Here is a 22,701-nt window from a genome sequence, read left to right as displayed (position 1 = left end):
GAGAGATAGAGGGAGAGACAGAGAGAGGGAGAGACAGAGAGAGGGAGAGACAGAGAGGGGGAGAGAGAGGGAGAGAGAGACAGAGAAAAATACAGGGAGAGACAGAGGAAGAGACAGAGAAAAAGACAGTGAGAGACAGAGGGAGAGACAGAGAGAGGGAGAGACAAAGACAGGGAGAGACAGAGGGAGAGAGAGAGACAGAGACAAAGACAGGGAGAGACAGAGAAAAATACAGGGAGAGACAGAGACAAAGACAGGGAGAGAGAGGGAGAGGGAGAGATAGGGAAAGACAGAGAGAGGGAGAGACAGAGACAAAGGGAGAGACAGAGACAACGGGAGAGACAGAGACAGAGGGAGAGACAGAGAAAAAGACAGGGAGAGGGAGAGACAGAGACAAAGGGAGAGACAGAGACAAAGGGAGAGACAGAGACAACAGGAGAGACAGGGACAGAGGGAGAGACAGAGAAAAAGACAGGGAGAGACAGAGAGAGGGAGAGACAGAGAGAGGGAGAGACAGAGACAAAGACAGGGAGAGGGAGAGACAGAGAGAGGGAGAGACAGAGACAGATGGAGAGACAGAGAGGGGTAGAGAGAGACAGAGGGAGAGACAGAGACAAAGGGAGAGACAGAGACAAAGGGAGAGACAGAGACAAAGGGAGAGACAGAAGGAGAGACAGCAGGGTGGAGACAGAGGGAGAGAGAGAGGGGGGAGACAGAGGGAGAGACAAAGGGAGAGACAGAGACAGAGGAAGAGACAAAGGGAGAGAGAGACAGAGACAGAGGGAGAGACAGAGGAAGAGAAAGGGAGAGACAAAGACAGAGGAAGAGACGAAGGGAGAGAGAGGGAGAGGCAGAGACAGAGGGATAGACAGAGACAGAGGGAGAGACAGACAGAGGGAGAGACAGCTTTGTAAGTACTCATGTGGGTCCAATTCCTTAATTAACCATATAAGTACCTGAATATGTGTACCTGTATGTATACATTGCTTTGGACACACCAGATCATTGAGGGTAACTGCATTTGTGGAAGGGATACTGTAGTTCTAATGAGCATAAACTAATCCTAGGGTTTGACAGTGGTTGTGCTTGGTCACCCACCTGACTGAACGGTCATCGCTGCCGGTCATGGCCAGGGGCTTGGTGGGGTGCACTGCCAGCGCCCACAGCTCCCCCTCACAGTGACCCTGCATGATGAGGAAGGGCTTGGTGCGATCGTGGACCACCACCTCAAAGATCTCACTGTCCTGGGTGCCCACCAAGATGTGATCTCCCCGCCAACACACGCTGCGCACTGACAACCCTGCCATCACACACGCACACACACACACACACGCACACACACAGTTAATAAATAAAAACATTCAGACAGACACCTACACACAGAGTGGCTGTTAGAAACAGAACAAGACAGAAGGAATACAAGAGGACTACACAGTCTATTAGTTGTTATGGAGACAGTGTAGTTGGCGGTCTCTGGGGTAAGAAGGAATTGAGGTAGCTATATACAGTATATTCATACATATTCATATACTGTACATACATACATATGTATACGAGTAATAGAATAAGACTTTGGGCTGAATAAGGGGGAATGGAACAACACAACACATAAGAACAGAGGTAGTACTCTGATTGTCCAGTGCCCTGCTCACTGTTACCCACCTCCGCTAGTTTCACCTCTAGCTACAGTTAGGCCCAAGACCACAAATCAAGCGAAAGAAGGAAGAAAGGAAACAACTATTAGTCCCTAGAATACCTCCTCTAGATGTAATAGAAAGGGCTCTAGGAGGCATACAAAAAGGCCTGTACTATCAAACAGCATGAGAAGAACACACTGGCTCATTTAACGACTCAGTGCACATTGGCATCCTGTGGACTGGCTCTGTGTGGGGTTAGAGAAGAGGAGAGTAGATGAGGGAGTTGCATGTCACCTTTATATCCCTGGTCTGTTTCCCTGAGATCGATAACAGTGATGGGTTTGAAGTTGAGATCCCATAGCCGGACACAGCCGTCCCGGCCCCCCGTGGCAAAGCCCTCCTCACAGGCATTCATGCTGAAAATCCCAGACTGGAAGAAAAGACAGTCTGTCAGTGGGGATGTGCACCACAAATGAACAAGACAGCCCAGTGGTACAGCAGCTAGCGACAGCCCTGCTGCAGCCGACACGTGTCTGACAAGGCTTTCACAATTAGAAACTAGCCGCGGCGCGAAGAGATAACACAACGGTGCGTCACATAAAGCGCTTGAACCATTGGGTTTTTTCCTAACTTATTGGCAGGCTCCGGGGGCCACCTGCTGTGCAACACAGTGACTGAAGTAGACTGCTTGGAGTGTAGAGGACAGACATGGACCAACGTAGAGGGCCCTTCCCCCACCCCTCCAGCCCTGCATGCAGCTGTTGAACTCACAGATATCATTTCATCCCGAGAAGTAAACGGCTGATTCATTTCACTGAGGAAAATAAGAGAGAGAGCCAAAGAGGCTACATGACATGGTGTCACCCTGCTAAACCGGTCCTCTTGTATGCTGGCATCAGGCTAAATAAACCATGCTGTATAGACGGAGGAGTCGATCAGTCGCAGGTGGCTGAGTTGGACATGGATGATGACCTGTTTAATCATCCACTGGTCAGCACTAAGGTGGGTGTAGGCAGGCAGGCAGGCAGGCAGGCAGGCAGACATGTGGGGGCTGTAGCAGAATGCAAGCCTGAGCTGTATAGCATGACATCTCTTGATTTGAGAAGAGTCTGCTGCTTAGCATTCCCCAAACTACATCCCACTACTGACAGGGGTGACACATAAACAAGAGACACCACCAGGAAGTGAGGCAGAACTAAAGCGGATCTGAAGGTAGAACCAACAACCACACACACTTACTCCATGGGCTCCTTGGACTGTCCGGATCAGGTTGATGCCCTTCCAGACGTAGATGTCACCGTTCAAGGCACCTGAATATGTGACCTCATCTCTGGCACAGGCCAGGCAGAGGATGGTTTGGAGATCTCCCGTTTTGCCAAAAACTCCTCGCTTAGGGGTCAGGGCGTTGCCACATAAGCTCCAAAACTGAAACAAACAGGGGAGACAGGAGAGAAGACTGAGTTTAACGGGGTGGCTAATAAATAAATCAACCAACTCATTCTACCTGAGAGTCATACATTAATAATATCATACAAAAACATTATCTAGCATGGAAACAAGGCTGCAGCATTTGAACTTGTGTTCATTTGTAGAGGGAACATTAGTTTAATGTTGTAAAGTACAAGGTCTATACAAAAGGACAAAGACAAACACTGGGATCACATTGTGCACGTAACTGCATGTAACATCTCCATTTGCATGCACACACACCCAGACACACACACACACACACACACATATCCATCTCCATACACAAACTAAAATCTAACCTTACACACAAAGGCTCAAATCTAAATCCCTCACCAAGTCCACAGTGGTGAACCCACGCTGGAGGTCAGAGCTATAATCAGCTAATCAGCATGCAGACACACCCTGCCTCAGGGCAGGTATCACCATCACACACAGTCTCCACCACCACTGGTCTCTATCAAGCCCAGGCCCACCATAGTTCATGAACAAGGTCATTGGGATGCACGGGCACATTCCAGACCGCGGACAAATTCCATAAAGCGGAGAGCCGCTTTGTCTGCTTGACAAGGAGATCAAAGGAAAGAGTTGAGTGTGTGTTGCGTTTCCTATGCCCAGACACTGGCACCGTGACACGTGTCAGAGCACAGAGAGATGCCCTCGTCAAAGGGAGCAGCTGGAACATGACAGCCTTTTTCATTTCCTGCCTTAGGAGGATGTCTCTCAATGCCAATGTTTATCCCCCTAGCTTTAGCTAGAGCTTGGATCTCTGTTCATTTGTAAAATGCCTACAGGTGTAATCATGATGCATTATACATACAGGCTTTAAGTAAACCAACTTCCAAACAACCTTTGAGTTTGATGTAGATAGTAGCAATATCCCAACACTGAGGGTACTAAGTGCAGTGTAGTGTGTCCTACGTATCAGACGAGAAGAGAGCTGTACGTCTGTAGAGCTAAGATAGGATCCAGGGATGAACTCTGGTACCAGCCCAGCCGGTGAGAGCATCACAAACACTGTTGAGGGAGAGAGGGCCAGTGTGTTAACAGGAGGGATTGATTATCACAGGCCAGCATCATCAGCTCCACTGCACAGCCTGAGGTCCTGGGACACCACAGGGGAGGATGTTCTTAATCCTGTTGGGGAAGTCAAGCCAGAAAGTCGTTCCCAAGAAGAGAGTGGGTGCTTGGCGTGAGGGCAGGTCGTGTTGAGTTGTGTGGTTGTGGAGTCAGGCAGTGGGAATGGAGGCGGCGCGAATGGGCGCCTGGCTGGCCCTGCCTGCCTGGGTCTGATAAGACAGGGACACGCAGGCCGCGGCTAATCCCCTCACTGCTCTAAATTACTGCTGAGAGGAGACGAGAGGCTGGAGGGTTTATAATGAGACCAAAGGGGGGGGAGAGAGGAGCGAGAGAGAGAGAGAGAGAGACTGAGCTAGTGAGAGAGAGCCGCAGTGACAGCGGAAACACTTCAATTCTGCTAAAGAATAACAAATAAAACCACTCTCTTTAAAAGCAGAGAGAGCAGCAAGACCAGACGATCCTCCCCAGCCAAGACTTAGGCTGGCCACAATGAGTCATAAAGAAGATGAAGGGAAAAGAGAGGAAGATGCTCTAGCTAACAGTGCCCAGCCCAGGATTTGCAGAATGTCAGTAATCAGTAACATGGCCACGTGCACAACAGAACCTTCCTGCACCACTTCTCCAGGGAAAACCTTTTAATGTTATCAAAGTTGAGAGGGTGTAATCCATCAGTCAGGGCAGGCAGGCACCAAACTCCCCCCCCCCTGTCAGGGCAGTGGTGTAAAGTACTTAAGTAAAAATACTTTAAAGTACTACTTATGAAGTTTTTGGGGGCATCTGTTCTTTACTATTCTATTTTTGACTACTTTTACTTCACTACATTCCTTAAGAAAATATTGTACTTTTTAACTCCATATACTTCACGGACGGCCAAAAGTACTAGTTACATTTTGAATGTAACTAGAAAAATAGTCCAATTCAGGAAAATAGTCCAATTCATGCAATTATCAAGAGAACATCCCTGGTCATCCCTACTGCCTCTGATCTGGCGGACTCACTAAACAGAGAACATCCCTGGTCATCCCTACTGCCTCTGATCTGGCGGACTCACTAAACAGAGAACATCCCTGGTCATCCCTACTGCCTCTGATCTGGCGGACTCACTAAACAGAGAACATCCCTGGTCATCCCATCCCTACGGACTCACTAAACAGAGAACATCCCTGGTCATCCCTACTGCCTCTGATCTGGCGGACTCACTAAACACACATGCTTTGTTTGTAAATTATATCTGAGTGTTGGAGTGTGCCCATGGTTTGCTTAATGTAAAAAAAATAGAAATTATTTATACTTTTACTTTTGATACTTACGTATATTTTAAACCAAATACTTTCAGACTTTTACTCAAGTAGAATTTTACTGGGTGACTTTTACTTGAGTCATTTTCTATTAAGGTATCTTTACTTTTACTCAAGAATGACAGTTGGGTACTTTTTCCACCACTATGTCAGGGTCCTGCCGGAGGAGGCTCTGAAATCATCCCACCCTACTGCTTAACATCTCTCTTCACATGACTGCCTCTCTTTTCTGCCTGTCTATATCTTTAACATTTCTCCTTCAATCAATCAAATGTATTTATAAAGCCATTTTTACATCAGCCGATGTCAAAGTGCTTATACAGAAACCCAACGTAAACAATGCAGATGTAGAAGCACAGTGGCAAGGAAAATCTCCCTAGAAAGGGCGGAACATAGGAAGAAACCTAGAGAGGAACCAGGCTCTGGAGGGGTGGCAAGTCCTCTTCTGGCTGTACCAAGTAGAGATTATAACAGTACATGGCCAAGATGTTCAAACGTTCATAGATGACCAGCAAGGTCAAATAATAATAATCACAGTGGTTGTAGAGGGTGCAACAGGTTAGCTCATTAACAGCTCAGCACAGAATGGGTGTGTTAGTGTGCTCATGTGTATAGGAATGTGTGTATGTGCACATTGGATGCCACCCTCATGAAGGGAAAACAGAGTGCAAATGGTGAAAGACCATTTAAGGATCTCCTTAAATCAACAGTAAAAATGTCGTCCCCCACAAATGTCAAAATCAGGCCAGTGGTGTCTGTAATATTGCACGTGACTAGCATACATACAGTTGATTACCACAGCACACCCCTTTGGCCAATCAGTGTAATTTTGTCTCTATGACAAGATGCATCATTCACCCAAATCTTGTAAAAATCGGGTCAGCGGTGTCTGAGATCTTGTGTTGGTTAGCTAGATTAATATCCCTGAACATGTGTACCAAATGTCATCACTCTGAGTCAAACAGATCAAGAGATATAAACATGTGTCCGTTATGGCACCACCGTGTGGTCGATATGAATGTTGTTGCACATGCTGAGTCTAAACAGTGTTTGCAACATGTGCACACATTTATGTTACAATACAAATATCATTGACTGATTTATATGCATTTATGTGCCAGACCACACCCACATGAATGTTTATTGGTCAATAGCGTTTTAGGTACTCGTCTGGAAAATATTGCCTTGAGAGACCTTTGTTCAGATGCCACATATCAAGATTTGTGCCAGAAAAATTCACAAAATTCTGAATAGCAGAAAGTCAATCATGGTGGACCTGAGGGATCCCTGAGGGAAATGTGTTCCTTGTGAGGAGAGGGACCTACGTACCAAATTACTTTAGGTCAAATGGGGTGAGGAGCGTGATTTTTTAAGATATTTTAAATATCTTGTTATATTGCCACCTTCTGGCCAATCAGTATAATTGTGTAAATGCCGGATCTCTACAGCAAGAAGCATCATTCACCCAAGTTTTGTCAAAATTGGGCCAGTGTTGTCTGTGACTAAAGTACGAATGTACTAATGTACCAACGGACGGAGACAGATCCACAGTCCCCTCCCAGACTTCATCGTGGGGGACAACTAATCATCTAACAGCCAGACGTGTGCGTGTCTGCAAGTCCCAGGCACAGGGCTGCTAAGCAAATGTCACAGTCAAAGCCAAATCAAATGACCTTTTGATCACAAAAGGATTTTAGCTAATGGTGGATCCTCTTGCTTCCCTCTTGTCTTTTGTGTTGAAGTGGGGGCAGCAGACAGTCCCAGAGACTGTGTTTTTCTGGGACTATGGTGAGGGGATTATTGGGGCTAAATCTGCTGGATGCATTGAGTGCTATAATCGCTGAGTGAGCACAGGGCTGGGGAGCAGATGTCACACGGTCCGCAGGGTAAAGGCTCGGGAATTATGTGGGACGATTGCTGGATTGCCTTGGCATCATGAGATAGAAAGAGAGGGAGAGAAAGACAAAGAGAGAGAGAGAGAGAGAGACATGGAAAGGGAAAAAGAGTGAGAGGGGGAAGGGGAAGGGAGAGAAAGAGCACGGGCGCGCACGCGAGAGAGAGAGAGGAGGGGATTGGTTTGCTGCACTGGGGTCCGTGCGTGGGGTTGTGGGAGAGTAGAGGTATAATCATGAGGGATGGGGGTGGGGGAGACACCAGGCAAAGAGGATGGAGAGTCATCATTGAGATCCACGTCTCATAAGAAATACTAAACATATGTCAAAGAGGATAGCACCTCCATATTACAGATAAGGTAGATCAATTCCTATCCCAATGGTGAACACACAATGGAACACAGAAGCACACTGAACTAAATGAAAACTATTTTATGAACGCAGAAGTTCCCTGTGATATGATACCTATCTCAAGACAACAATTTGGCCTAAATTTCATCTGGGGAATAGTGTTTAATGACCATTCAAGGGGAACACCGTGAATCTAATACAAGGTGTTTGCAGAGAAATGAGTGCTTCATTGAAGACAGTAGTTTGTATAGAGAAATGTAAAGTTGAATGTGAAGAACTGAAAGGGAAACATGTCCATACAGCCACGGCTGAATTCTCCTTTAAAAATAAGAAATTGTTCCTCCTCTGCAGTCCACATTAATAGAGATGAACTTGAAAAGAGAGAATTCTATGAGTCATTGCCTGTCCTACTTACATTATGGATTAATAGTCAAACTCCAGAATAAAAGTCATTTGCATATATCACTTAGGGCTTTGATATGATCATGATACAGCAAAGAAGATAGAGAGAAAAGGAGAGCATTACCGTTCAATTCTTTGCCGAACTTTTTGAAAACATTATGCTAGTAAGACATCATACCTTCTGATAATCAGACTGGTTATGTACAACATACACGACCAAAAGTATGTGGACACCCACTCGTCGAAAACATCTCATTCCAAAATCATGGACATTAATATGGAGTTGGTCCCCCCTTTGCTGCCATAACAGCCGCCACTCTTCTGGGAAGGCTTTCCACTAGATGTTGGAACATTCCTGCGGGGGCTTGCTTCCATTCAGCCAAGAGCATTAGTGAGGTCAGGCACTGATGTTGGGCGATAGGCCTGGCTCACAGTCGGCGTTCCAATCCATCCCAAATGTGTTCGATGGGGTTGAGGTCAAGACTCTGTGCAGGCCAGTCAAGTTCTTCCAAACCAATCTCGACAAACCATTTCTGTATGGACCTCGCTTTGTGCAGGGAGGCATTGTTATGCTAAAACGGGATAGGGGTATTCCCCAAACTGTTGCCACAAAGAAGGAAGCATAGAATCGTCTAGAATGTCATTGTATGCTGTAGCGTTAAGATTTCCCTTCACTGGAACTAAGGGGCCTAGCCCGAACCATGAAAAACAGTCCCAGACAATTATTCCTCATCCACCAAACATTACAGTTGGCACTACGCATTGGGGCAGGTAGCGTTCTCCTGGAATCCGGCAAACACAGATTTGTCCGTCAGACTGCTAGATGGTGAAGCGTGATTTATCACTCGAGAGAACGTGTTTCTACTGCTCCAGAGTCCAATGGCGGCGAGCTTTACCTCTCCAGCCGACGATACCTCTCAGGCCGACGCTTGGCATTGTGCATGGTGATCTTAGGCTTGTGTGCGGCTGCTTGTCCATGGAAACGCATGGATCTTAGGCCTGCTACATTTCCACTTCACAATAACAGCACTTACAGTTGACCAGGGTAGCTCTAACAGGGCAGAAATTTGATTAACTAACTTGTTGAAAAGGTGGCATCCTATGACAGTGCCACGTTGAAAGTTACTGAGCTCTTCATTAAGGCCAATCTACAGTCAATGTTTGTCTATGGAGATTGCATGGCAGTGTGCTCAATTTTATACACCTGTCATAGCAACGGGTGTGGCTGAAATAGCCGAATCCACTCATTTGAAGGGGTGTCCACATACTTTCCTATACATAGTGTATCTGTGTGTGCTAAATATCCAACCAATTCTAGATCCAAACACACCTTGACAGCTGAGGGCCTTGAGTAAGCCAGTTTTGTAAGGTATGACCTTGATTTAAACAGTACCTTGATATGTTTGACACCACAGCTAACAAGCTTGCTTGGCTGGTACAAGTCCCATGATATGTCAAATATCTGTGGGAAAGATCACATGGTAAGTTTAACTATGTACAATTAAATGCATAACATACCGTGCAACAAATTAGTTTACGACACTTTTGATGTCATCTTCAATTAAAGTCATTGTACAAGGCTTCACACAAAAACTTAAGGTGTGGCAGTGTGTGTATGCCTTTGTCTGTGTGAGTCTTTGTGTGTATGTTGGTTGAGTAAAAAAATAACACAGCAGCATACATATCTTTTTAAAATTCTACTCCATTAGCTTAGCGTCTCTTCAGACAGAGTCTGGAATGCTAACGGTCAATCAGGCCTAACTTGTTCATGTGCGTCTCCTTTGGGCTGCCGCTCCTTCCTGCTCCTTCCTGGCTGCATTTCTAACTACAGTAATTGAAGAGATTGATCTAGGCCTGGTGCCTGGGACAGAGAGGGGAGGATGGTGTTGTATAGTTACCCTGTCAGTGTGGCCAGGAGCCGCTGCCAGCACCTTGCCCCTCCTCCAGTCCCACACACAGATCGTGTTTTTGGAGTCCAGACCCACCGAGACCAAACACTGCAAAGGAAACAGCATTTTATGAAAACAGAATGATGACTACAATTAAATAAAAGAGAACATTGGCTGAAAACAGTAAAAACACCCGTTTTCATGCCTCTGTCTCTGGCTGGGAGCCTATCTGTATGAGTCTGCTGGAAGGGGCTCCTATAGCCTAGTGAGTAGGCAACACCAGGAGAGGGGATGCTTATGGAAATCCAGCTCTACTCTGCTGCACGTTGCTGTGTGTGGTGGTGAGAGGCCACTTCCATCTGCCATTGAATTCATGTCTGGGCATGGAGAGAATCCATGGGAGGGGAGGAGAACTACTTTAACTGTGTTTGAGAAGAAAGAAGGGTAAAGCTCCACCCCACGATGAAACATTGTGGAACTGGGGGTATTCATTCAGCATAGAATGCAGAGATGATCTGGGTCGAAAAGTCTACATGAAGAAATGTACTGAAATGATTCAGAAGGTTTACGCATGTGGATATAGGGCTCTAACTTCTGCCATTGAGGGGATTCGATTAAGCCGGGTCGGGTTGCACCGAGCTATGACCCGCCGAAACCGGTGAGGGAGGCGCTCCCTGCTCAAATCGAACCGTAATCTGCGGCGTTCTGTAATATTGGTCAACAAGGCAGGAAGATGCATCATTCAGAAACATACAACCTACATACAATCTCTTATCCATAAAATACCCTCTGGGGAAAGGGTTCCACATGGGACCCAATAGGGTTCTACCTGGAACCAAAAAGGGTTCTTCAAAGGGTTCTTCCATGTGGACAGCTGAAGAACCCTTTTAGGTTCTACATAAACACCTTTTTTTCTAAGACTGTAGTTTTCATTGGGAACGTTGCTATTATCATCTGGGTGAATTGTTTTCTGCGCATACTGGTGCTAGTCTGGTTGCAAGTCTTCGAAGCCAACATTTCACTCCTTTTATGGCACATGGCATATGACACAGAGTACAAGGAGTGGCATAAAAAGACTGGCAAACAGACTACACTGGTGCAACCAAATCAACATTCCAGGATGCACAGCAAAGATATTTAGTGGCATATGTGACCAACTGGTTGCAATTAAGAGCCCTATGTGGATATTAAGACTACTATACAGAGTTAGAGCAATATTGTTTAGCCAATAAATATGTCAAATGTCTTGGATAAAACATTAAATCAATTAGACATGGTTGCTCTATTTCTTTTTCTGGAAGGGGCAACATAACACAGAATTCATCCACACAAAGTTGACTTGAACATAGACATGACCAGATCAGTAGACGACAGAAAGAGATCAGGAGACCCAGTGAACACAGAAGCATTCCGAGCCAGAGCCGGTTATGGTTTTACAACTGTCACATCCTATCTCAATCCCTAGATGACTCTATCCAACCAGGAAAATGTATGAGGTCATTTCCATGGTCTAGCTCTGTAAACAGCGGTGGTAGAACCACTGAGGGGCCCTGTGGGAAACTCACAGAGATAAAAATGAGTCCTTGAGCCATGACATATAGATTTTTGAAATATGAGAACTCCAGCAAACACTAGACAACAAATGACTGTACATAAACCCTGACTGTCCATAAGCCCTAAGTATTACTCTGTGGAGAGTTGGCAAAGATGATAACATTTCAGTGGAAGGATATACAGTGGGGAGAACAAGTATTTGATACACTGCCAATTTTGCAGGTTTTCCTACTTACAAAGCATGTAGAGGTCTGTAATTTTTTATCATAGGTACACTTCAACAGTGAGAGACGGAATCTAAAACAAAAATCCAGAAAATCACATTGTATGATTTTTAAGTAATTAATTAGCATTTTATTGCATGACATAAGTATTTGATACATCAGAAAAGCAGAACTTAATATTTGGTACAGAAACCTTTGTTTGCAATTACAGAGATCATATGTTTCCTGTAGTTCTTGACCAGGTTTGCACACACTGCAGCAGGGATTTCGGCCCACTCCTCCAAACAGACCTTCTCCAGATCCTTCACGTTTCGTGGCTGTCGCTGGGCAATACGGACTTTCAGCTCCTTCCAAAGATTTTCTTTTGGGTTCAGGTCTGGAGACTGGCTAGGCCACTCCAGGACCTTGAGATGCTTCTTACGGAGCCACTCCTTAGTTGCCCTGGCTGTGTGTTTCGGGTCGTTGTCATGCTGGAAGACCCAGCCACGAACCATCTTCAATGCTCTTACCGAGGGAAGGAGGTTGTTGGCCAAGATCTCACGATACATGTCCCCATCCATCCTCCCCTCAATACGGTGCAGTCGTCCTGTCTCCTTCGCAGAAAAGCATCCCCAAAGAATGATGTTTCCACCTCCATGCTTCACAGTTGGTATGGTGTTCTTGGGGTTGTACTCATCCTTCTTCTTCCTCCAAACACGGCAAGTGGAGTTTAGACCAAAAAGCTCTATTTTTGTCTCATCAGACCACATGACCTTCTCCCATTCCTCCTCTGGATCATCCAGATGGTCATTGGCAAACTTCAGACGGGCCTGGACACGCGCTGGCTTGGGCAGGGGGACCTTGCGTGCGCTGCAGGATTTTAATCCATGACGGCGTAGTGTGTTACTAATGGTTTTCTTTGAGACTGTGGTCCCAGCTCTCTTCAGGTCATTGACCAGGTCCTGCCATGTAGTTCTGGGCTGATCCCTCACCTTCCTCATGATCATTGATGCCCCACGAGGTGAGATCTGCATGGAGCCCCAGACTGAGGGTGATTGACCGTCATCTTGAACTTCTTCCATTTTCTAATAATTGCACCAACAGTTGTTGACTTCTCACCAAGCTGCGTGCCTATTGTCCTGTAGCCCATCCCAGCCTTGTGCAGGTCTACAATTTTATCCCTGATGTCCTTACACAGCTCCCTGGTCTTGGCCATTGTGGAGAGGTTGGAGTCTGTTTGATTGAGTGTGTGGACAGGTGTCTTTTATACAGGTAACGAGTTCAAACAGGTGCAGTTAATACAGGTAATGAGTGGAGAACAGGAGGGATCTTTAAGAAAAACTAACAGGTCTGTGAGAGCCGGAATTCTTATTGGTTGGTAGGTGATCAAACACTTATGTCATGCAATAAAATGCAAATTAATTACTTAAAAATCATACAATGTGATTTTCTGGATTTTAGATTCCGTCTCTCACAGTTGAGGTGTACCTATGATACAAATTACAGACCTCTACATGCTTTGTAAGTAGGAAAAGCTGCAAAATCGGCAGTGTATCAAATACTTGTTCTCCCCACTGCATATGAGACTGTTATAATGCCTAATGCATATTTACAGCATAATGGTAATAAAGAGGGAACAATTACAGTTACATAAGTAACCTTCATTAAAATGCAATGGACTCGAGGGGGACTTACACTTTAAAACTAAGTAAATGGACATGAACAGTAATATTTAATAATTTGGTGCTTATATTTGTCCTATTTCACACATTAATACGCATGTGAGAATTGGAGATGTGTTTTTTTTCCATTTCCCACTCTCCCTGAGACAGCCTCGGAGAGTTGGGTCACGGCCAGGGTCTGCCATTATCAATGGTGACCCTGAAGCAATTAGGGTTAAGTGTCCTGTTCAAGGGCACATCGACATATGTTTCACCTTGTCAGCTCGGTGATTCAAACCTTTCAGTTACTGGCCTAATGCTCTAACGGCTAGCCTACCTGCCACCCCTTTAGTTTCATATTACAATATGTAGGTGTTGTGAAGGTCTTCAACTGTCTCAGAACACTCCCCAAAAGACCTTTAGTCATTTATAAATTGGGGAACATGTGCATGAAGCTCTGCAATATTATAGCAAGAGTTTGCACAAAGGAAACAAGCCCATAAGTAACTACTGTAGTACAGTCGTCAAAGCTCAGGGCCCTTTACTGTTCGGTTGGCTCACCGTAACTTCACAACATCCTGTCAAACTCTGAGTCAGTGGATGAAAAAGATTCCAGCCGACTCTTAAAGTTAAACCTCTCTCTCACGCTCTCGCTCTCTCAGTCTCTCCCTCTGTATAGCTGTCCTGCTAATACCGCTGGTCTAATCCCAGATGTGTCATTAAGAAACACAAGCCAGCAGGCGTGCCGAGTGGGATCGCGACTGCCATCCCATAGCAGAGGAGACAACAGTCATGTAGCTGTTAGATTCATCTCTTACTGAACTATTCCTGTTCATCTACAACTGTCTGAAGGGTTTTCACGTTATCTGTCACTTGATGTGGTACAATAAAATGGAAATCTAGCAAAGCACAGTAAAAATAGTTTATACAACAGGAGGGATCGGTGGGATGTGGAAGGTTTACAGTGACCACTGCAGCTCAATATTGGATCCTACATTCTCTTTGAAAAATCCACATTTGACATAGAATTCACTCTGTCAATACTGATTCATGAGTAGCCATATGTGTCACTGTTTTTGTATGAGCACACAGCATGGCTACGCATATATGCGGAAGGCACATTTCGGTTGGATGCATTCAGTTGTGCAACTGACTTGGTATCCCCTTTCCCAGAACTGTACCTGTCCATCGAGGTCGAAGGCTAGGCAGGCGATGCCGTGTGTGTGAGTGTCCTTGAGGATGGACACGGTCTGTACGGTGTAGGAATCCCACACACAGATGTAAGGCTCCTTGCCCACCTGTCCCGTAGCTACCAGCACACGCTCCGGATGCAGAGCTAAACTGTAAGGAGAGCGAGAGAGAGATACAGTCAGAGAAAGAAAAAAGCAGAGTGACAGAGAGTGGGGAAGAGAAAGAGAGAACTCAGAGAACCCAGCTGCACCCTCCAAAAAGAGACCAGTGAGACGATTCACAGTCTATAGGCCTAATGATCAGTGATTATCCCCCTCAGATAGCCTGGGTAAAAATAGAACGAAAAAAAGACAGAGCAGAGGAAGGCCTTGCATTATCAGAGAGTGGAAGCTATTAGCCTGAGTTGCCATGTTGGATCTGTGATAGGCCAAGGCAGGAACATGGTGAGTCAGAATGGTAGCTTTAGCCCTCCTTTCGATATTATACACTCACACAGGGCACGGCAGGAAATAGCCTACCCAAATTCAGGATTTCTCATCCTCTAAGCTCTGCCCTTTGCCCCCTTTACAACATCATCTGGGGCTCCCAAGCACAGATACTGTAGGCATCAAAAGCAGCCACTCTTTGCTCCCCCCTGCTCTCCCCCTCTTCCACCGGGGAACGCTCTACATCTGAGCAACAGCCTGCAGTCTGATGCATGTAGCATCCCCCTTACAGCAGCTGCCAGTCAACTTCCAGGTACGTCTGAATGATTCACAGGGCAATTCTTCCCCTGCGTTGGCCTGTTATATATTTCATAATGTGACGGAGCTCCCACCATTATAATCAGGGCACCTGTTTTGCCAACTGCCCTCCACAACTTCTAATCCTGTGTCTGTGTATTCAGAGAGCAGGCCAGAGATCAACATGCATCAGCATGCTGGGGGGTTTCTCTGGGAAACCAGCCTTCTCGGGGTCAGGAGTTTTTCATATTTGATTGTGACACTCAATTTGCATTTGAAATGCGCTTCAGAAATATTCTGCTCCCTCTGTCACAGCTCTGGAAATCGCTTTTTAGCCTGGTGGTGTAATTCCTCTATTCAGCCGTGGTGCTTTGTTAGCGATACAGATGTAGGATCTTAATCTGATCACTCTTTTTTTGTTGCTGAGAATTTTCCTGCACCGCAGGAAATACAGATGAGCTTTGTGATTTACATAAATTCACTGAAAACCCACACTAACACATGGTGATATTGACAGTATTGCACGTTGGGATATGATAGTAGATGTCAGGCGCACCAGTTTGAGTGTGTCAAGAACTGCAATGCTGCTGGGCTTTTCATGCTCAACTGTTTCCAGTATGTATCAAAAATGGTCCACCATCCAAAAGACATCCAGCCAACTTGACACAACTGTGGGTAGCATTGAAGTCAATATGGGCTAGCATCCCTGTTGAACACTTTCGACACCTTGTAGAGTCCATGCCCCGACGAATTGAGGCTTTTCTGAGGGCTGAAGGGTTGTAAACTCAATATTAGGAAGGTGTTCCTAATGTTTTGTACACTCAGTGTAGTTCAAATTAAGATCATACATCTATCTGTAAGTCTGAGATGGGCTAATAGGCTTGAAGAACAGGGCTATCGCACCACATCTCCACGTCGCCTTCACTCACTCACGAGAGAGGTTTACTCTTTATCTCACCCCTCGCCCTCCCTGTCATCTCCCCTCCCCCCTCCAACTTGTCATCACCTCTTGTATGAATTACATAATCATATCCAAGCAGCTAAAAATAGTAGTCAGAGGAAGAGAATATGATTGGTGCTCCTTGGGATAGAGGAGATGAAAATGCTTTTGTAAGCAGTGTAATAGTTATCAGGTCAAGAGCACACTGATTACCAATAGCATACATTCAGCAGCTTTATTCAGTACACAGATGAAACAACGAGAAGGACATCGGATCAATGAACCTTTGTATAAACATTGCACTTTGCATTGCTGAGTACAAACTCTGTGCAGGTCAGAAACAGACAAAAACCATTTGAGTGTGACTCAGAATAAACTCTACATTTCCTGCAGAGAGGTTGCATTACTCTTGCCAAATAGCACTATGAATTTCACTGTCTTTGTACACAACAGACTCAGAGAATGGCAGCTGCAGGGACAGGGGACTTTCCTTTCTAAATCCGAGGGTAGAGAAACATCCTTATTAAGGAAATTCCAAGCAGTGGTCTGTGTTCTCGTCAGAGCAGCTGGAGAGTGTGTGGAGAGATGGGGAACCCGTTTACTTTTTCATTAACAGTGACAGTGAGGGTTGAGACAAGGGCATTAACCTCTCCTCCTCCCAACTCAAGCCTGTGAAGGCAGGGCTAAGCTGGGGCACACCACATCAATCAAGACTCAGCCGCTCTACTAGGGCCGCTCTACTAGGGCCGCTCTACTAGTTTATAAAGATAGTACATCTCTTGACTCGTAGAGTCAGTTTTTTTCTTTACTCGATGTCAAGTCAAACCTCTCTCTTGGAGTTTTCCTTTTCCTGTACTGACATAATGTGACAAACAACTACAGACAGTAAAATAGCAACACTCCTCCCAGTCCTTCCGTCACAATAACGTCACTGCCTCTATTACATTTCTATCAGCTAATGAGATTGGGAAATCTCTGGGCTGGGGGGGTGCTGCAGTGCTCTGGTTTGATAAACGGCTGTTTGATGTGGCTGGCTTCCACCTGCCAAGAGCACTCGGAGTCCTGGCAGGCAGGCGTGTTGGGCTGGATAACTCTGCAGTCATGGAGGGTGGTGCTGGATGCCACTGCTATACAGATGTAGGATCTTCATTTTGTTGCTAAGAATTTTCCTGCTTTCCCAAAAAGGGAAAAAACTAAACCCCTACAAGAATTTCCATTAATTATAATCCACATAATAATTCACATTTCCTGTTGATCAAATTAAGATCGTACATCTGTACTGTTGGGAAGAGGAAGTGAATAGGGCATGTTCAGATGAAGCAATGTAAAGCACAGGGACAGGGACAGTGGCTCAGGGACTTGGCATGGATTATGGCCCATCATCATGGTGACAGAGCCATGGCAGGAGAAACGTCATTCAGGGCAAAGCCATGGAACCATTTAACTAAAGGGTTCGATCAATGGAGTCATTAGGAAAAAGGGTTTCACTGAAGCCCGGTGTGCCTGCTTGCATGCGTGTGTGTTTATTTCGTTTCACAGTAAGTCTGCTTAATTGTATAAATCTTAATTGATTCCTCTCAAACAAGAATTGTTGCAGCTCAATTATATTGACATGGCTAATAAAGGAACAAATTATGCACTCAAAATCGGCAACTACATCAGCCTATCTTTCTTGAATCCAAGTCCCTACATTTGTAATGACTTCACTCAACAACAAAAAAATCAAATACAAACATATTTGTCTCTTGATTGATAGAGTAGAAAATGCATGTTAAAGGTCTATTAAAAAGGGATATTATGACGTTTCACAGCCAAACATACACACACACACTCACTCACAGACACACCACTTGTCACAACATGGCTAGCTTCCAAGTCAGTTTTGATCCACACTAATGCAGCAGTCACCTTGTCTGCTCTTGTTCAGGATTATAAGGAAGTATAAGATTAGCACATTTTTAAAAGTATTTATCTTCCTTGGCTTTTAGAAAGCTTGTTTAATCTGTCCGCCAATATTACACCATGGCTGTGTTTACATAGGAAGCCCAATTCTAATATTTGTTCCCCTAATTGGTCTTTTGACCAATTAGATCAGCACTGAAAAAGATCTGCTGTGAAAAGATCGGATGTGATTGGTCAACAGACCAATTAGTAGAAAAAATATCAGATTTTGGCTGCCTGTGTAAACACAGCCAATGTACTGCACCTGTCTGTCTGTGGCGAGGCAGCTCCAACCTATAAATACAAAAGTGGCAAAATTGAGTTTTTCCTATTAATTGAGATCACAGTTTGTTATGCTATTATCTGGAACCAAGACCATATTTGAGCTTTGTAGCAGCACTAACCAAGATAAGCAGCTTTGGATAATGAATGAATGGATGACTGTAGTACTAGTGTACTCATTGGGATTTTGAACAGGCGTGCGCCAACCAGGATGCAGAAATGAATAGCCAAGCTGACGAATGTGTGCTGGAAAACCATGAGCAAAAGGCTTATCCCCAGCTATTATCGTCACAGTAATAAGCTAAACCGCATGCATGACTTCACACTGACAACATGTTCATGCCGTGTTTGACCGAGCATAGGTTCACCACATGTTACACACACACTATGCCCTGCAAACAAAAGGTATCAATAAGACGTCCCCGGAACGTCAGGAGATGTGTCATGGTCCCCTGTTTGCTTGGATGTGTGTTTTTTGTGTGTGTGTGTGTATATATATATATACATACACACACACACACACACACACACACACACACACACACACACACACACACACACACACACACACACACACCACACATCCAAGCAAACAGGGGATATAGCACACCAACTCTAATAAATGTGTTGTTTTTGTGTGTGTATATATATATATATATATATAGCACACCAACTCTAATAAATGTGTTGTTTTTGTGTGTGTATATATATATATATATATATAGCACACCAACCCTAATAAAGGATGACACATTACATTTCTACTGCACAACTACATCTCTATAACCTAGATACAACACAGTGCACATTCATTACCAATGAAGACTAGGGACCTCATCTTAAAAGAGCACAGCAAGCAAATGTGTCAGAGTGCACGAAATCGAGTGTGGCTGGATCAACTGTCACTGTGTGAGCATACTTAAAATCTGCATCTCATCATATCAATAACAAGGACAACCCATCTGAAGTCAGAGAGAAGTGTTAGACAGATGTGTCAGACATTCCTGCTTTCAAGCGAACTCTTGCGTCAAAAGAGGGAACAGCCTCACGCAAAGTCCTGCTAATAAGATCAGGGATTCCAGAAGAGTTGAAATAGATCGCTGGGTTGGTGAAACAGAGAAATGAGGCAAAGCGAGAGTGAGTAGGTTGCTTAGAAAGGCTATAAATACTACACATCCTCAGACAGACGCAAGCAGTCCTGCTGCACCCTCTCATTGATACTATTAGAATAAAGAAGGTCACGAATCAACACAGATTTGGCGTTACATGAGAAACTAGTGAATCCAGGTGCACATGGTTTACATATGGACATGGCCACACAGAGCACAGAGAGTAGGAACGAATAGGAACGTAGAGAGAAAGAGAGGAAGAATTACAGCAAGACAGACAGAAAGAAAACAAGTAACAGTGGTCATTTTTTTTTAAACTTCATTTAAGCTGGGGGTCATGATGATGTAATAGGGTAATATTCAACATATATTCAGATTATATACAGTTGATGTCGGAAGTTTAAATACACTTAGGTTGGAGTCATTAAAACTAGTTTTTCAACCACTCCACAAATTTCTTGTTAACAAACTATAGTTTTGGCAAGTCAGTTTGGACATCTACTTTGTGCATGACAAGTAATTTTTACCACAATTGTTTACAGACACATTATTTCACTTATAATTCGCTGTATCACAATTCCAGTGGGTCAGAAGTTTACATACACTAAGTTGACTGTGCTTTTAAAAACAGCTTGGAAAATTCCAGAAAATTATGTCATGGCTTTAGAAGCTTCTGATAGGCTAATTGACATCATTTGAGTCAATTGGAGGTGTACCTTCAAAATCAGTGCCTCTTTGCTTGACATCATGGGAAAATCAAAAGAAATCAGCCAAGACCTCAGAAAAAAAATTGTAGACCTCCACAAGTCTGGTTCATCATTGGGAGCAATTTCCAAATGCCTGAAGGTACCACGTTCATCTGTACAAACAATAGAACGCAAGTATAAACACCATGGGACCAGGCAGCCGTCATACCGTTCAGGAAGGAAACGCATTCTGTCTCCTAAAGATGAACGTACTTTGGTGCGAAAAGTGCAAATCAATCCCAGAACAACAGCAAAGGATCTTGTGAAGATGCTGGAGGAAACAGGTACAAAAGTATCTATATCCACAGTAAAACGAGTCCTATATCAACATAACCTGAAGGCCGCTCAGCAAGGAAGAAGCCACTGGTCGAAAACCGCCATAAAAAAGCCAGACTACGGTTTGCAACTGCACATGGGGACAAAGATCGTACTTCTTGGAGAAATATCCTCTGGTCTGATGAAACAAAAATAGAACTGTTTGGCCATAATGACCATCATATGTTTGGAGGAAAAGGGGGAGGCTTGCAAGCCGAAGAACCCCATCCCAACCGTGAAGCACGGGGGTGGCAGCATCATGTTGTGGGGGTGCTGTGCTGCAGGAGGGACTGGTGCACTTCACAAAATAGATTGCATCATCAGGTAGGAAAATGATGTGGATATATTGAAGCAACATCAAGACATCAGTCTGGAAGTTAAAGCTTGGTCGCAAATGGGTCTTCTAAATGGACAATGACCCCAAGCATACTTCCAAAGTTGTGGCAATATGGCTTAAGGACATCAAAGTCAAGGTATTGGAGTGCTCATCACAAAGCCCTGACCTCAAACCTATAGACAATTTGTGGGCAGAACTGAAAAAGCCTGTGCGAGTAGGGGGCCTACAAACCTGACTCTGTCAGGAGGAATGGGCCAAAATTCACCCAACTTATTGTGGGAAGCTTGTGGAAGCCTACCCGAAACGTTTTACCTAAGTTAAACAATTTAAAGGCAATGCTACCAAATACTAATTGAGTGTATGTAAACTTCTGACCCACTAAGAATGTGATGAAAGAAATAAAAGCTGAAATAAATAATTATCTCAACTATCTCAATTATCTCATTATCTTAACATTATTCTGACATTTCACATTCTTAAAATAAAGTGGTGATCCTGTCTAACCTAAGACAGGGAATTTTTACTGGGATTAAATGTCAGGAATTGTGAAAAACTGAGTTTAAATGTATTTGGCTAAGGTGTATGTAAACTTCCGACTTCAACTGTGTACACATCACATACCTGACTCCATTTTAAGGATATGCATATTATTGGTACCATTTGAAAGGAAACACTCTGAGGTTTGTGGAAAAGTGAAAGGAATGTAGGAGAATATAACACAATAGATCTGGTCAAAGAAAACGTTATTTTGTCTTTTTTTGTACCATCATCTTTGAAATGCAAGAGAAAGGCCATCATGTATTATTCCATCCCAGCTGCAATTTAGATTTTGGCCACAAGATGGCAGCAGTGTATGTGCAAAGTTTTAGACTGATCCAGTGAACCATTGCATTTCTGTTCAAAATGAATAACTTTTCATGTTCAAAACTGTGCACTCTCCTCAAACAATAGCATGGTATTCTTTCACTGTAATAGCTACTGTAAATTGGACTATGCAGTTAGATTAACAAGAATTTAAGCCTTCTGCCAATATCAGATAGGTCTATGTCCTGGGAAATGTTCTTGTTACTTACTTAATCATGCTAATTGCACGTTAGCTCAACCCTACATTGGACAGGACACCGATCCCGAAGATTAAGTTACAAGGCAATACTAACATTAACAAAGCATACTTATAGGCATATTCTGTAGATCCTAAGGTTAACTTACAAGACAAAGTATGGACAAAGACATGCCTATTAGACCAGAGAACAAGAAGTCTAGGAAATGAGAATGGATCATACAACCTTCCTCCATGGACAGGATACGAGAGAGAACAACAGACCTTCATATCTGAAGGTGTAAAACCAACCACCATTGACCAATCAAACGATACTAAGTTCACAGTAACCTAATCACCCACGCCCAATCTCCACAAGGTGTCACAGCATCTAAAGGCCTGTGTGCTTGATTAGACCAATGTAAATAAGATGTGGTGTCCACATCACCAACAAACTATCATGGTCCAAACACACCAAGACAGTCGTGAAGAGGGCACGACAACACCTTTTTCCCCTCAGGAGACTGAAAGGATTTGGCATGGGTCCCCAGATCCTCAAAAAGTTCTACAGCTGCACCATCAAGAACATCCTGACTGGGTGCATCACCGCCTGGTATGGCAACTGCTCTGCATCCGACCGCAAGG

The 22,701-nt window shown here is 44.3% G+C and overlaps 1 protein-coding gene across 1 annotated transcript in view; it reads right to left on the bottom strand.

The window, feature by feature from the left end:
* LOC115138521 (echinoderm microtubule-associated protein-like 5) overlaps positions 1-22,701 on the bottom strand; it is a 59,496-nt gene that overhangs the window by 25,306 nt on the left and 11,489 nt on the right. The window contains exons 2-7 of the mRNA XM_065025712.1: positions 14,616-14,775; positions 10,026-10,124; positions 9,521-9,589; positions 2,877-3,062; positions 1,932-2,067; positions 1,099-1,300 (exon numbers count right to left, since the gene is read on the bottom strand). Of these exons, the coding sequence (XP_064881784.1) occupies positions 1,099-1,300; positions 1,932-2,067; positions 2,877-3,062; positions 9,521-9,589; positions 10,026-10,124; positions 14,616-14,775 (852 nt within the window). The remainder of the gene's footprint in view (positions 1-1,098; positions 1,301-1,931; positions 2,068-2,876; positions 3,063-9,520; positions 9,590-10,025; positions 10,125-14,615; positions 14,776-22,701) is intronic.

This window comes from Oncorhynchus nerka, linkage group LG12, assembly GCF_034236695.1.
Source record: "Oncorhynchus nerka isolate Pitt River linkage group LG12, Oner_Uvic_2.0, whole genome shotgun sequence".
Classification (NCBI taxonomy): domain Eukaryota; kingdom Metazoa; phylum Chordata; class Actinopteri; order Salmoniformes; family Salmonidae; genus Oncorhynchus; species Oncorhynchus nerka.
The sequence above is the reverse complement of the archived record's forward strand: the minus strand, read 5'-3'. Positions and strand labels throughout refer to the sequence as shown.